We start from the raw sequence: 14306 nt of genomic DNA, 5'->3' as shown, positions 1-14306 counted from the left end.
TGTTTCTTTCCATCTGAAAGGCCCATCTCTCGTTATTTCTTAGCCCATCTTACCCACCCATCCAGTCTCCCTTGTCCCAGTGGCGCCTTCTTTTCCTCCTCTGACATTATCTGGACCGTTTTTGGCACAGCCACTTTCAACTTCCTTTCGTAGTCACTCCCTGGCACGCCCTAGCTGTTCTCCCAGGCTGGGAAAAGGCCTAAACTCTTGGGGGGCAACTTTGCATCTTACACAGCATGGGTGTTCAAAGGTTCTTGAACATCGATGATCAGGTGAACAAACTTCATTTCCATCACAGATCCAATGGTGAGAGTCTCTTATATCTGGACTCAATTCTTGGCTCTGCCACTAACATGCTCTGTGACGGTGGGCCGGTCACTCACCCTCTCTGAGCCTCAGTATCCTCCACAGCAGGAACCCATAGCCATTGTGTGAGTGCTGACTCTGCACCAGCGACAGTGATGAGCGTTCTGCATGCTCTTTGTTGAGATTTTGATGGATTATTAGTTACATTCTACAAAGCAAGGCTTCACTTCTTATATAAGCTTGCAAGCCACAGGACCGGCAGTCAAATATTGGTATGACTCACTCCACAACCTCTAAGCTTAAAGGATATGCTTTTCTGGTTTTTAGAGATGTCTTAAAAACCCTTTTGGTTGCCTCCTTTGACCCTTACCACTCTTTCCAAGTGAGAGGAGAAACAACTGCCTGTTTCACAGACAGTAAGGTGAAGTTCAGAGAGGTTAATTACTGGGCCATGGTCACACAGGATTCCCGACTCTTAGCACAGTGCTCTCTCTACCCGATCCCACTGCTTCCCTTTCGGTCTGCCCGAGACTGCAGCCACGCCCAGGTCCTGCCACAGCCCCTCCAGCCCTCTTACCTGTGACAGTCGCAGCTCGAATGCCGGTAGCCTCAGAGTGGCCACCCTCTATTTTGGCTTTGTCCTTGATCTGTACCGTCACGACACGGTCCGCGATGACCGCCTCAAAGCCGATCACCGTGGTGTACTCGTCCAGGGGGTACACGAAGAGTCCTGGCAGAATGGGGCCCGGCGTCACGGGGTGACCCAGCGCCGCTCGGCGTGCCCGCCCCCGGGACGGGACCAGAGCCCTTGGTCTCCGTTTGAGTGCACCATAGCGTTCACTGCCACTTAGAGCGCCCCGAGGGGACTCGGGCCGGGCTCCTGGCTCGAGGGCTGGACAGGATGTGTAGGGTGGCAGGCTCTGCCTCAGTGGTGGGGTAGCTCAAGGGACAGTTTCTCCCCCGTCCCAGCCATCTCTTCCTCCGGCAAGCTCACCACGACCACCCAGTACTCTGCCCACCTGCCCCACCCCTCGCAGCCCCAGTGGGTAGAAAACAGAATGAAGAGACTGAACCTCTAACACGGGCAGCCTCATCCACCCTCTTTAGGGAGGAACTGGACTCACTGCGGGGCAGGTGCCAAGATATGCCCCCCAGTGGCCCTGGGCTGGTCTCTGCAAAGCCTTTGGGAGAAGGGGGCACTCCTGCGGATGCCTCCATGGACTCTGGGCCTCTGAGAAATGTCCTGACCACTTCCTGCCCAGAGATTTGCCTCCACCTTCATCCCAGGTTTTAGAGTACCCCATCCTTCTGGTTCCACTGGTGTGGCCAGGGTTTTCGATTTTTCAAGAGAGACTGGCAATCTGGATTTTTATGTGACCTGTTGTGCAGGTCTAACAAGACACCTCTGCGTGGTGTCTTATCACCCGTGGTGCCCAGGAGCTGGTCTTTGGAGGAAGAGGATTAGGGTTCTAATCCGAGCCCTGCCCCCTTCCCCAGTCCGGTGACATTCAGCATCTCTAAACCTCAGAGACCCGTCTGAAGATGGGGATGATGGAGTCAAACTCAGGGTGGTTATGAAAATGGGAAAAACAGCCACCATGACTGAGCCCCCTCCCCCGTGGGGTGCATCCTACATTATGTCTCACTGCAGTGCTCCTCAGACTTTAAGAAAACGTGAGTCACCTGGCGGGGTGGGGGGTGGGTCTGGTTAAAATGCAGATTCTGATTTGGTAGTTCTGGGGCAGGGCCCGAGATTCTGCACTTCTAACCAGCTCTGGGTGATGCTGATGGCTGAGAGAACACACTTGGAGAATCGAGGTCCTATCTTGTTTAATTAGCCCACTAACCCGGGGGCAGCACAGTGCCAGGACCATGGTGAGCTTTCCATAAATCCCAGTTTCCCATCCCTCTGAGCCTCAGTCTCCTCATCTATAAAATGGGGGGACTGGTTTTTCCGCACATGGAAAGCCAAAAGACTGTGTTAAAGCTGTTCAGTAATATAGTCTCCTTGGTTCCCCGTGAGTCTCACGTTAAGCCATCCTCTGTAGGTTTCCTGAAACAGAGGGACAGGATCTTTGTTCTGTCTGGAAGATTTCTGTAGGGAGGAAAGTTTCCCCTGTAGGTTTCTTTTGGGAACTCAAAGGATTGCAGACACTCAGGTCAGGTTGGAGGGTGGGTGCCCCAAGACGTGAAGTTTGGGAGTTAGGAGGCCCGCACCACTGTGGATGAGAAGGGATGCAAAGCATATCTAGCCTTTATACATGACCTTCCTGGCCAGGCTTCCGGTAACTCCCTTCCTTAGGTGCAAAGACAAGAGCGCAATTTACAAACAGCTCTCGCAGGGGAATGTCGGTACACCCTCCTGACTGCCGCACAGTGATGGCTCACGTTCGCAGACTCTTTTCCACTCCACGCTGCCCTTCCTCACGCATTACCTCATCTGCCTCTCCCTCAAACCCTGGCGTCCAGATGGACGGCGGCTTCCCCGAGGTCGCGGGGACGAGAGCCACGCTGAGCACTGGGAGTTCCTGGCTTCCAGTGAGTCCAGACGCCTCTCTTGTGAGACTCCCTGGGGGACATGGAGGACTGACTATCTGACAGGTGAGCGTGACTTGTGGACATCGAGAGGGCTGGGGCAGAGCCCAAACCTGGCTTCAAATCCTGACCTGACTTGCCACCGGCTTTAGGACCTGTTGGGCAGAAATGGTATTCCTACTTTGCAGGTGGGTAAACTGAGGCTCAGAAAGGTGGCCTGACTTGTCTGATGTCAGTTGGCAGATGCATGTCAGGACGGGGGATGCAGCATGCCCGTGGTGCTGGGGAAGCCCCCGCAGGGCCCCTTACCCTGGAAGGGCTGGGCTTCCAGGTTGCCATAGGTAAGGGAGGCGGTGAGCCCCAGGGCGTAACCGCTGACGAAGGAGGTGACATCGGACGCGGTGAGGGGCAGGGCCGCCCCTGTGATCTGGTTCAGCAGACCCGGCATCTCGCGGGTTACTCGGCCTTCAGGACCTGCTAGAGATGGCAAGGCAAGAAGTGGGGAGAGGCCCGCCCTGCCGCCCGGCTCAATTCTCCCCCTTCAGCCTCCACAGGCAAGCAGAGCATCATTCTCTCCATTTCCCCAGCCACTTCCCACAGTGACGCCCGACCACCGCTCGGAAGAGAAGGCGTGATTATTTCCTTTGTTTTCACCTCACAGGAGAGGAACTGAGGCCTGCAGACACGCGACCTGGCTGGATTCACTGTGGGTCTCCCAGCTTCCACCGCATCCCTTAGATGAGACCTGTGTGCTCTCAAACCTTTGTCCCTGCCACACTCTACCTGGAAAGCTCACCCCGTGAGCCAAAATAAGCCAGCCACCCCCACTGCCCTTAGCTGTCAGCCCAGGGCCCCCTTTGCAGGGAAGGCAGTCCACCTGTGCCAGGCTTTGCAGCGCCTAGCCTCTCCCCTTCCAGTAGTCTGTCGCAATTCATCCTGTCTCCATGAGATTATGTTATTCACGTCTATCATCCCCTTTAGGAAAGGAAATGGCAGCCCACTCCAGTATCCTTGCCTGGAGAATCCCATGGACAGAGGAGCCTGGCGGTCTACAGTCCATGGGGCCACAGAGAGTCGGACACGACTGACTGACTCAGCAGCGGCAGTCTCATCCCCTTTGCAGAGCATGCTCCTGGTCTATTCTTTGCTTTGCATGGCATCCAAAGTGCTGATTGAACATGTAAAAGCTCGGCTGGGGACTCTCCTGGTGGTCCAGTGGTTAAGAACCTGCCGCCAACACCGGGGACACAGGTTCGATCTCTGGGTCAGGAAGATCCCACATGCTGGGGAACAACAAAGCCCGTGGGCCACAACTACTGATGCCCATCTGTTCAAGAGCTCGTGCTCCGCCACAGCGAAAAGCCTGCAGACTTTTCACCCTCGCTGCATCTGGAGAAAGCCCATGTGCAGCAAAGAAGACCCAGCACAGCCAAAAAAAATCCCACAAAAAGATGGCTGTCATCATTCCAACACCAGTGACTTCAGAGCGCATTTCAGGGCAAGGTGCCGATTCTCTATGAGGTTCCCGAGGCCCTCCCAGGCAATCACCTGCTTTTGAGAGGTGGTGGTAGGAGTGGAAAGCTAAGCTGACCAAAGGGTGCAGAATACGAACTTGAGGTCCTTTTGGGGTCTTCTTCTGGGTGATGGATGCGCCAGGCGAAGCCGCAGCGGGCTGGCAGCCTGTTGCTGTTTATTTGCAAGGCTGTTCTGTGACTGCTGATGACCCTGTCTTTTCTCGAAGAAGGGAACTCTGTGCTTTAACATCCTTGTGTTCCCAAGCAAGGATCCCCGGGTGCTCCCACCCTCTCTGCCAGCCCAGGAGTATCGTTTTAATTATGTTCTCTCTGTGGCTCCAGCCCAGACAGCTCTCAGACCCTCGGCTTATCTGCAGCAGGCTGACTGACAGCAGGAGGCAGATAAGGAGCCAGGAGAGGGGGCTGGATTCCCAGCCACCTTCTCCCGGGAGTTCTCTGTCTCAAAGCCCAGGGTGAAGCCAGGGGCAGAACCAGATGTCGGGGCTCCTTTGCTGAGACAGTCACGTCCCCTGCCCTCCACACTCCTTCCCTCCACCTCCTCTTCCTGGTTCCCTCCTGTCCAGAAGGCTGATGGCGAGCCAGCCCCCAGATGTGTAGGGAACTTGGACTTCAGCTTGGGTTCATCCTGGGGTGGGGCTCCGTGGGTAAAGAATCCGCCTGCAATGCAGGAGACACAGGAGACTTGGGTTCAGTCCCTGGGTTGGGAAGATCCCCCAGAGGAGGACATGGCAACCTACTCCAGTATTCTTGCCTGGAGAATCCCCTGGACAGAGGAGCCTGGCAGGCTACAAGTCCACAGGGTTGCAAAGAGTTGTATGTGCCTGGGCGACGAAGCACGCATGCTCAGGGTGGAGTTTTGCCAAGGGCTCCTCAACCAGCCCAGTCACGCTGCACTGCATTCATTCCCCTTTCCCTCCCCTCTCACCTCACCAGCCCATTTTCCAGACCCTGAATCCCAAAGGTTTGGGGGAAAGAGAGGTGCTCTGGCCGATCAGGAAGGAGATGAGGAGGGTAAATGCCTAGTTACATACTGACCCACTGAGATCAGCCCCTGTCAGTCTCTGGACCAATTCACAACGCTCTGTTCCTAAAGCCGAGTCTGGCTTCTCACACCGTCCAGGGGGCGCTGGCGGCTTCCTCCCCATGAGGTCACTCCTGGGTGATGCCTGCTGGGCCCCAGGCTGGCATGGTTGCAGGGATGATGCTCAGCGCTTCTGGCACTGGTCCCCATCTCTCGCAGGGATGCCCCTGGAGTCCTCCAGGAGAAAGTCCCACCCACGCACCCCTGGAACCCATATGCCCTTGGGGGGCCCCAAACTCATGTGCAAAGCACACACAGCTCTTTGAGGGAATGAGTGGACTGGCAGAAGGAATGGGAGGGGCCGCTTGAGCGCAGAGGAGGCATGAGGAGAGCGGTGGGTGGAGAGAGGGTTTCTGAGAGAGGAGCCACTTTAATCCCTGGCCGTTCACTCCCTCTTTTATAAACCAGGTGAGGACTTCCCTGGTGGTCCTGTGGTTAAGACTCCGTGTTTCCAGTACAGGGGGCGTGGGTTCTATTCCTGGTGGGGGAAGTTCCCTAGGCTGTGCAGCAAGCCCCCCCAAAAAAGGGGGGGCAGGGGGGAATAAACAAAAACAAAACCAAAAAATCCCAGGTGAGTGGAAGGGCCAGTAGGTCCTACCTCACTGGCACTGCAGATTAAACCGAGTAAAGTATAAAGTATCTGGCACAGTGCCCGGCACGTAGCAGGTACTCAATAAATATTTGTACAGTGAAATGAACGAATGAATGCGGGCAGTCTCCTGGGGACACTAAACTTTAGTGCTCACCTACGTGCTGGGCAGATGGTGGAGGACAAGGCCGATGTGGGATACGAACTAACGGAGGTGACAGATAGCAAATAAAGCTGCAAGCCAACAGATTCACAGCCTGACTCCTTGTCTCTGCCACTGCTGTGAATCGCTTGTCCCCCAGCGAAGTCTATTCCCAGTAAAGCAGCCAGAGGGGTCCTGAGAAGTCAGGGGTCCAGTCATGTGGTCCCAGAGTTTGCCCCCCCGCCAGCTCTCCACACCCCTCGAGACCCCCGATCCAGGCCCTGCACCGGTTTCCTCTCCGGTCTCCCCACTGGTGACTCCGCATGGCTTTTCTCCCATGGAAGAGCTTTCCCGCGGGCTGTTTCCACTTCTAGGGATGCTTTCTCCCTAGCTCCCTCCCTCCTTCAAGTTTTGCTCAAAGGACACCTTCTTGTTAATCCTGGATTTAAACTTGTAACCTGTTCCCCCAGCTTCACTTCCAAACCCTCATCCTGCTGTTTTATTTTCCCCAAAGCACGTATTACTAACATCCTCCATATAAAATATTTATTATGCTTATTGCTTATCATCTGTCTCCCCTGCAAGAGGGCAAAGATTTGGGACCTGTGTTTCTCACCGATAAGTCCCGAGTGCCTTGAGGAGTGCTTGTACTGTTAGTAGGTGGTGAGTAAATATTGTTGAATGAATCAATTGATATGTATAGTCACAGGGCAAAGCTGGCCATTTCTGAGTTTTCCAGTTTTCCAGGGGAGGGAGAGAAGTCCTCTGACCACCAGGTCCAGGGCGGCTCCTCAGGGAAGATGTTGAAATTAAGTCCATCATTTAGGCTTCCCTCCCAGAGCTTATCAGTCACCCTCCGGGCCAGCATGGCGGCCCTGCCCATCTTTGAACAGACCATCTGCTGGTCCACAGAGGATGCTCTGTTGCCCTGCCCCTGAGCCATCCCCCGGGCAGCTTCTCCCTCTCCTAACGGCCCATCACTTGGCAGCCGGCAGGCTCCTTGAGACGCTCTCTGTGTCCTTGTCCGAGGACCTGCTTCCCTCCTTCCAGCAGGGGCCGCTTATTCCTTGCACCCCCCAAGTTGGGAGGCTGACGTCTCTCGGCTACATCCCCCCCCCCCTCCGCTCTGTGTCACTCGCCATCTTCAAGGCTCCAACCACACCCTCCTTTTAGCAAACACTTGGCCTCTGGCTCCTGGCTTCTCTGCTCCCCAAGCCCTGCCATTGCCCAGGGGGACTTCAGCACCTGTGGGAACCGTGCACGCAGTTTCTCGGGCTTCCATCCTCCAAACCCCACATCTCAGGAGCCACCACTGCCTTTCCAGCTCAACCTTCCATTGCCATGCACTCCTTGAACTTGAGACACTGCCTGTGGTCGCTCCATCTCCAGAACCTGAGTCACTCGCACTTCTAAGGGCGGCCTCTCAACACTTCCCAGCTCTCTCTCCTTGTTTGTTTTTTCCTTTGCAGTCATCACCCTCGGATAGACTGTCTTCTGCTTCTGTATTTGTTTAACATGTCCCCCTGACTCTCTAGATGACGTATAACCTCTAGTGAGGGAAGAATTTTTAGCTTGTTTCTTGGCTCTCTCTGCCTCCCAAAGAATATTATGGGGTATAGTAGATGTTCAGTAAATATTTGTCAAGTAGCTGAAACATCATTGCGAGCGCTTTGCATATACTGCTTGGCCAAAAAATTCATTCGAGTTTTTCTGTATGAAAAACTTGAATGAACTTTCTGGTCAACCCAATACAATGTGGGCAGCACGCCATGGACAGAGGGGCCCAGTGGGCTATAGTCCACGGGGGTCGCCAAGAGTTGGCCACAACTGAGAGGCTAAACCACCAGCACCACCTCAGTAGCGGGCACGCTTACCATCCCTGTGCTGCAGATTGAACACATCAGGGCGCAGGGAGGCGAGGTAACTTCCTCAAGGCCACCCAGCCTTGGGCTGGGAGCTGACCAGAGCAGGAGGACCCCAGAGCCCCGGTCCTCAAGCACGAGTCCACCCTGCCTCCTGCCGGAAGCGTCCCCCCGAGTCTTGGCACATCTGCCCACACCCTCCTGACATCGTCTGCTCCCCATCCCCGCGGGGGCTGCCTCAGTGTTCTCTCCTGGACCATCTCTACCATCTCTACCAGCTCCTTCAAGCCCCAGGCTGATTTCCTCCCAGTCCCCTCTGTCATCTCATGGGCACACGTGCAGGTGTGAACACACACACACACGGGCACACATGCGCCTTCCCTTCCCCCTGAGCTTCATGGCTCCCCGCCGTGTCTGCCCAGCAGGTTAAACTCCTCGAGTGGCATTCAGGCTCCTCTCCGCCCCGTCTCCACCGTGGGTCAGCTCCTATTACATCCTGCATGTTCCCTTTGCTCCCAACACACTGACCTTCTCACCATGCCCATCCCACACTTTTCCTGTAGTGATCGTGACCTTCTTCTCTGCCTTTCAAAGTCCTCTTCATCACTCTAGACCCAGTTCCACTGTCGTCTCCTCCCTGAAGCCTTCCCTGACACCCCAGCCCATCAGACACGCCCCCCTCGGGGCCTCCACAGCCTCTGGGCACCTGTCTGCCACCTCGCACATCATGAAGCTCTGTAACCGCCCATCTGCAATGGCTTGTCTCCCCCCCAGGGTTGGGGGCACGGGAAGAACAGGCGTGCCCCTCCCCACTTTCCTGTGTCCCAGTTCCCTGCAGGGGAGGGGTTTGAAATGGAGCCATCTCCCAGGGTCGAGGGCTTTGCAATCATCGCTAATGCTCACACACACTCACGTTACAGGTAGGGAAGTTGAGGGTTAGGGATCTGGAAGCCAGGACCACATGGCTGGTGAGGGGTCAGGGTGGCTGAGATTAGGAAGCAGCCTTCCTGGAAAGCCTGTACTTCAGGACCTCCCTGGGGGTCCAGTGGCTAAAATGCCACGCTCCCAATGCAGGGGACCTGGGTTTGATCCCTGGTCAGGGAACCAGATTCCACATGGCTCAACTAAGAGTTCGGAAGCGAAAGTCAATATGTTAGCTGCTCAGTTGTGTCCAACTCGCCTGACCCTGTGGACTGTGGCCCTCCTCCGTCCATGGGATTCTCCTGGCAAGAACACTGGAGTGGGCTGCCATTCTCTTCTCCAGGGGATCTTCCTGACTCAGGGATTGAACCCAGGGTTCCTGCCTTGCAGGCAGATTCTTTAATCTGAGCCACCTGGGAAGCCCTGGGTTCGCACACTGCAACAAAAGGTCCCGAATGCCGCAATGAAGATTGAAAATCCTGCCTGCCGCAAGTGAGACCCATCACAGCTAAGTTAGTAAGTAAGGGTTAGTTGCCCAGTCATGCCTGACTCTTTGCGACCCCATGGACTGCAGCCCACCAGGCTCTTCTGTCCATGAGATTTTCCAGGCAAGGATACTGGAGTGGGTTGCCATTTCCTTCTCCAGGGGATCTTCCCGAGCCAGGGATTGAACCCGGATCTCCTGCACTGCAGGCAGATTCTTTACCGACTGAGCTACAAAGGAAGCACAGCTAAATAATTCAATAAATATTAAAAAAAAAATACACCTGTGCTTCCCCTTCCCCAGCTGCTTCATGATCCATGCTGAGCATGGGGAAGCGGGGAAGCAGAAGGAAGGAGGGAGGGACGGGGAGAGAGTGAGGTTCAGGACTCTGGTGAGCTGGGGCTGTGAGTGCCGGGGACCCCGGGCTTCCTCTGCTTTGATGCCTCTCAACATGTGGCTGGGACCCCAACTGCACTGTGAGCCCTGCCAGCCCCCGCCCATCCTCCAGGCTGCAGAGATGCCTCTGGGGAAGCCTGCGGCCTGGGGCCCCAGGTTGTCCTAGAACGGCCTGGGGTGCAGGGTTCCAGGCGGAGCACAGAGGCTGACTGACAGATGTCTGCAGCGGGCGCGGGTGTGACTTGATTTAGATGTGATGCGGAAAGGCTGCGTGGGGAAGGAGTGAGGAAAAGAGCGCTGGACCCTGCTTGGCCTCAGTCGTGATGACGGCGGTGGAGAACGCCTGCACTGGGGTCCTGGGTCGAGGAGCGCGGCTGCAAGCCTCCCCTGCCGGGGGACATTTACTTTTCAGGAAGAGATTGGAAAGGGAGATGCTTGTGGGGTCGCAGCGAGGTCCCAGGAGCTAGCATACTGCCTGGGGATAGTGTCTGGATGGCTACTTCTGGGCGGCCTTGGACCAGTTACTCAGCTGTGTCCTGCCAAGTACCTCCTGTGCAACCTCAAGCAAGTGACCAGTTTTGTGCCTTAGTTTCTACATCTGTAAAATGGGACCATGCCGGTTCCCCCCGCCCCACTCCTAGGAAACTGGGGTGATAAAGGAGAGAACGCCTGTCAAGTGAGTGGGTGGGAAGTAGGCAGGTCCTGGTGGGGCTTCTCCCGTCTCCCCGCCTCCATTAGCCCTCCCCGAGGGGGGACTTCCTGACCCCTGGGCAGACTAGCCCACTGGAAAGCTCCTTGGGTCTCTGCCTGAGAGCTCATCTTAGTAACTCCTCTGATTCTGCCCTTGGAGCTGTTCAATTCAGTCCAGTTCAGGTGCTCAGTCATGTCTGACTCTTTGTGACCCCATGAACTGCAGCACGCCAGGCCTCCCTGTCCATCACCAACTCCCGGAGTTTACTCAAACTCATGTCCACTGAGTCAGTGATGCCATCCAGCCATCTCATCCTCTGTAGTCCCCTTCTCCTCCCACCTTCAATCTTTCCCAGCATCAGGGCCTTTTCCAGTGAGTCAGTTCTTCCCATCAGGTGACCAAAGTATTGGAGTTTCAGCTTCAGCATCAGTCCTTCCAGTGAAGCTGACATTTCCCTATCTCCTTTTATCCCGGGTCATTAGAGGGAGGCCTCTTCCCTCCACCTGGAAAGTCATTCTGGAAGCCTCTCGCCCCTCACCCTGGTCAGATCGCCCCCGGAATATGTCCACAGAGTCGGAGCCCCTCAGCTGAGGGGGCTGAGCCAGGCCTGGGAGAGGTGCAGGCGGCAAGCTGGCCCACTCACCTTGAGCTCAGGGGTACGCCTTCTCTGCCCTGTGGCCGACGCCTCTTGGAAGTCCAAGCCATAATGCCCTCACTCAGAGTCTGTCCCCCAAGGACCACCCCACCCACTGACCAACACTGACACTTCCATCAGAGTGGAGGGCAGAGTTGACGGGTTCCTAGGATCCGATCTGATTGTTCTAAGCTTCTAGAATTCTAGGGCTCTCAAATTCTGGTCCCCTTCATCTGAACCTCCCACCTTGGATTCATATCCAGCCGATGTGGGTAAACAAATTGGTGCTTCTGGCGTCCCCTCTCCCCACCTCATTCACCGCACGCTCTGACCAGTTAAGACCCCTTGAGTTCCTTCAGACGAGCCTGACTTTACCAGCTTCCATATCTCTTCTGAGGCTGCCAGTTTCTGCCAGGAATGCCATCCCCATGCCAACCCCCGCCTCGAGAGGAGATCTGACCCATCCTTTAAGACCCAGCTCAAATACCACCACCTCCATGAAGCCTTCTCAGGGGTCCGGTGACGAGCAGAACTGCCCCACTCCCACCCCCAGCTCAGTCAGTCCCTGTTGCATTAGCTGTCTCATTATTGGTGTGTTGTGTGTCCTTTCAGCCAATGCATGTCGGACACTGTGCGGGCCTGGGCAGGCAAGGGCTGTACCCCCAGGCAGAGACCCCACCCTCCCGAGCGGGGAGGCGGCCAGCTCCTGGAACTCAGGGCAGAAACTCTCTCTCCCCAGCGTGCGTCTGGCACGTAGACCGCGCTGCGATGAACCCAGGGAAGCAAACAGCAAGCGCTCCATTTGCGGAGTCAGTGAATGAGTGGGTGAGTGAATGTTGAGGGTAGACGGGATAGGGGTGGGAAGAGGCCTTGGCGATGGGAGGAAATGCCTCTATCTCAGCCCAGCGCCGGGAGGATTCCATCCCAGACACAGCTGCGGTCCCACTGTGGGAGAGAACCAGGGGCATGGTCGGGTCAGAAAGGCGCCCGGCGTGCCCATGTGGCCCGAGGGAACTGGAGTGCCGCCAGGACGGGCATCCAGGGCGGCAGCCCTGCGTGTGGCTGAGGCCGGGCATCCAGGGCGGCAGCCCTGCGTGTGGCTGAGGCCCGAGCCGCCCACACCTCGGGAGACTTCCAGCTGAGAGGCTGTGTCCAGACCTGCTGGAGGAGGGAGAAAGGGGCACATTTGGATTTGAAACCTCCACGTCCGTGAGCCCCGGTGGGTAGGGTTACTGATGAGAATCTTTGCCGTGTGACATTCAGGAGAAGTGGAGTGGAAGTACGATTCACTCGGTCCTGACTCTTTGAGACCCTGTGGACTGCAGCCCGCCAGGCTCCTCTGTCCATGGGATTTTGCAGACACGCATACCCGAGCAGGTTGCTATTTTCTCCTCCAGGGGATCATCCTGCTCTAGGGATCAAACCTGCGGCTCCTGCATTAGCAGGTGGCTTCTTCACCACTGAGCCACCAGGGAAGCCCATTGTGAGGACTACAAGTGAGTTATTGCGTACGCATTGCTCACCCCAGAGTCTCGTTCTCCTTAAATGCTGATGACTGCTTTCTTGTCCTTTTTCCTTTGGGATTTCCTCCTAGTCTTACCTTCCCCCCAACTCAGACTGCATCTGGGCGCCTATGTTCTTGGCATTTCCCAGTTGTGGCCATGGCCACCCCTAGCCCCCATCCCTGCCATTCGGCCACCCCAGGGACCCCCTTTCCCAAGGCGCCCAGTCAAGGTATGGACTGAAGAATATATTCATTGCCTTAGTTCCCCTTTGAGGTCCACGGTCGGCTGGTGCCGAGCTGTGAGGCCGCAACCTCACACGTGAGAGAGGCGGTGTAGACGGAGGCCACCGGGCAGGTCAAGGCCCCCAGGCCTGAGCGCCAGCTCTGCCACCCACCCCACGTGGGCCCCGGATTGGGACCCTGGTGTCGCGCAGCCTGTGCCCACGTCTCAGCTCTGGCGCCACGGGTGGCTGCTGGCTCAGTGTCTGTCTTTGTCCAGCACCCCTGAGGGTGGATGCCCTGAGGGTAGGCACCAAAGCTGTCTGCTTCCTTGTTCTATCCCCTAGCATGCACAGCAGCGGCTAAAACCGTTATTCGAAAAAGAATAAAGATACGGAGCAATGAAGACCTACCAGGCATGGTTCTAAATACTTCTCATGAATAGCTTCGGTAACCCCCCGGACAACCCTGTGAAGTAAGGCATGGTTATTATCCCCATTTTGCAGATGAGAAAACTGAGGCCCAGGGCAGTTGCATCCCTTGTCCAAGGTGATATACTCACAAGCGGAGCTGGCACTGGGACTGTAGCTTCAGAGATCGATGTCTTAACCATAAAGCTGCATCACTCCCTCAATACTTTGCAGAAGGAAATAAGAAGTCACTTCCCAACTCCACCTGAGTCTTGGCATCTTCATTGAACAGCACGAAGAGATGGGCCTGGAGAATGAATCCCGTAGCCCTTTCCCAAATTGACAGTCCACGGTCCTCTCTAGAAGGAAGAGGGTTCTCTCTCTTTTAAGGCAGCTGAAGCCTGGGCATTGGTCCCTCACTTGAAGGTTCCTTTTTTAAGGGGGCCGCATGCCTGACTTCTCTGGTGGCTCAGACGGTAAAGCGCCTGCCTACAATGCAGGAGACCCAGGTTCAATCCCTGGGTCAGGAAGATCTCCTGGAGAAGGAAATGGCAACCCACTCCAGTACTCTTGCCTGGAAAATCCCATGGATGGAGGAGCCTGGTAGGCTACAGTCCATGGGGTCGCAGAGTCGGACACGACTGAGCAACTTCACTTTCACTTTCATGTCTGACTGCTGAGTCCCTGCCCAGGGGCAGTCCTGGGTGTTTCTGCCCTACCTGGGGGAATATCTCATTTAATCCCCATAAAGACCCTGTGGGGACTTTCCTGGCGGCACAGTGGTTAAGAATTGGCCTTTCAGTGCACGGGACACAGAGTCGATCCCTCGTCAGGAAACAGATCCCACGTGCGGCAGAGCTACTAAGCCCCGGCACTGCAAATAGAGAAAGCCTGCACACCGCCGCGACAAGCAGCCAGCACAGCCAAAACAATAATAATAAAAAAGACCCTATGAAGCAGGTCAGCTTCACTTTACAGCCGAGGAAACCAAGACACA

At 55.8% G+C, this 14306-nt stretch overlaps 1 protein-coding gene and 1 non-coding gene across 4 annotated transcripts in view; one reads left to right on the top strand and one right to left on the bottom strand.

Moving 5' to 3' along the window:
• The window catches only part of VWA5B1 (von Willebrand factor A domain containing 5B1), a 58630-nt gene extending 47259 nt beyond the window's left edge, over positions 1-11371 (bottom strand). For 2 of the 3 annotated variants that reach the window (XM_020899199.2, XM_070458828.1), the window contains exons 1-3: positions 11186-11371; positions 3151-3318; positions 884-1036 (exon numbers count right to left, since the gene is read on the bottom strand). In XM_020899199.2, the coding sequence (XP_020754858.2) occupies positions 884-1036; positions 3151-3289 (292 nt within the window). In that variant the 5' untranslated portion in view covers positions 3290-3318; positions 11186-11371. The remainder of the gene's footprint in view (positions 1-883; positions 1037-3150; positions 3319-11185) is intronic. The other variant, XM_020899200.2, reaches the window with a different exon arrangement.
• A 2395-nt stretch (positions 11372-13766) lies between these two features.
• TRNAC-ACA (transfer RNA cysteine (anticodon ACA)) lies at positions 13767-13840 on the top strand. Its single transcript has one exon. It is a non-coding gene; the product is annotated as a tRNA-Cys (tRNA).
• Positions 13841-14306: the final 466 nt, after the last annotated feature.

The sequence above is a fragment of the Odocoileus virginianus genome, chromosome 30, assembly GCF_023699985.2.
Source record: "Odocoileus virginianus isolate 20LAN1187 ecotype Illinois chromosome 30, Ovbor_1.2, whole genome shotgun sequence".
Lineage (NCBI taxonomy): Eukaryota > Metazoa > Chordata > Mammalia > Artiodactyla > Cervidae > Odocoileus > Odocoileus virginianus.
Note: the sequence above shows the minus strand (reverse complement) of the source record. Positions and strands in the feature narration are given on the sequence as shown.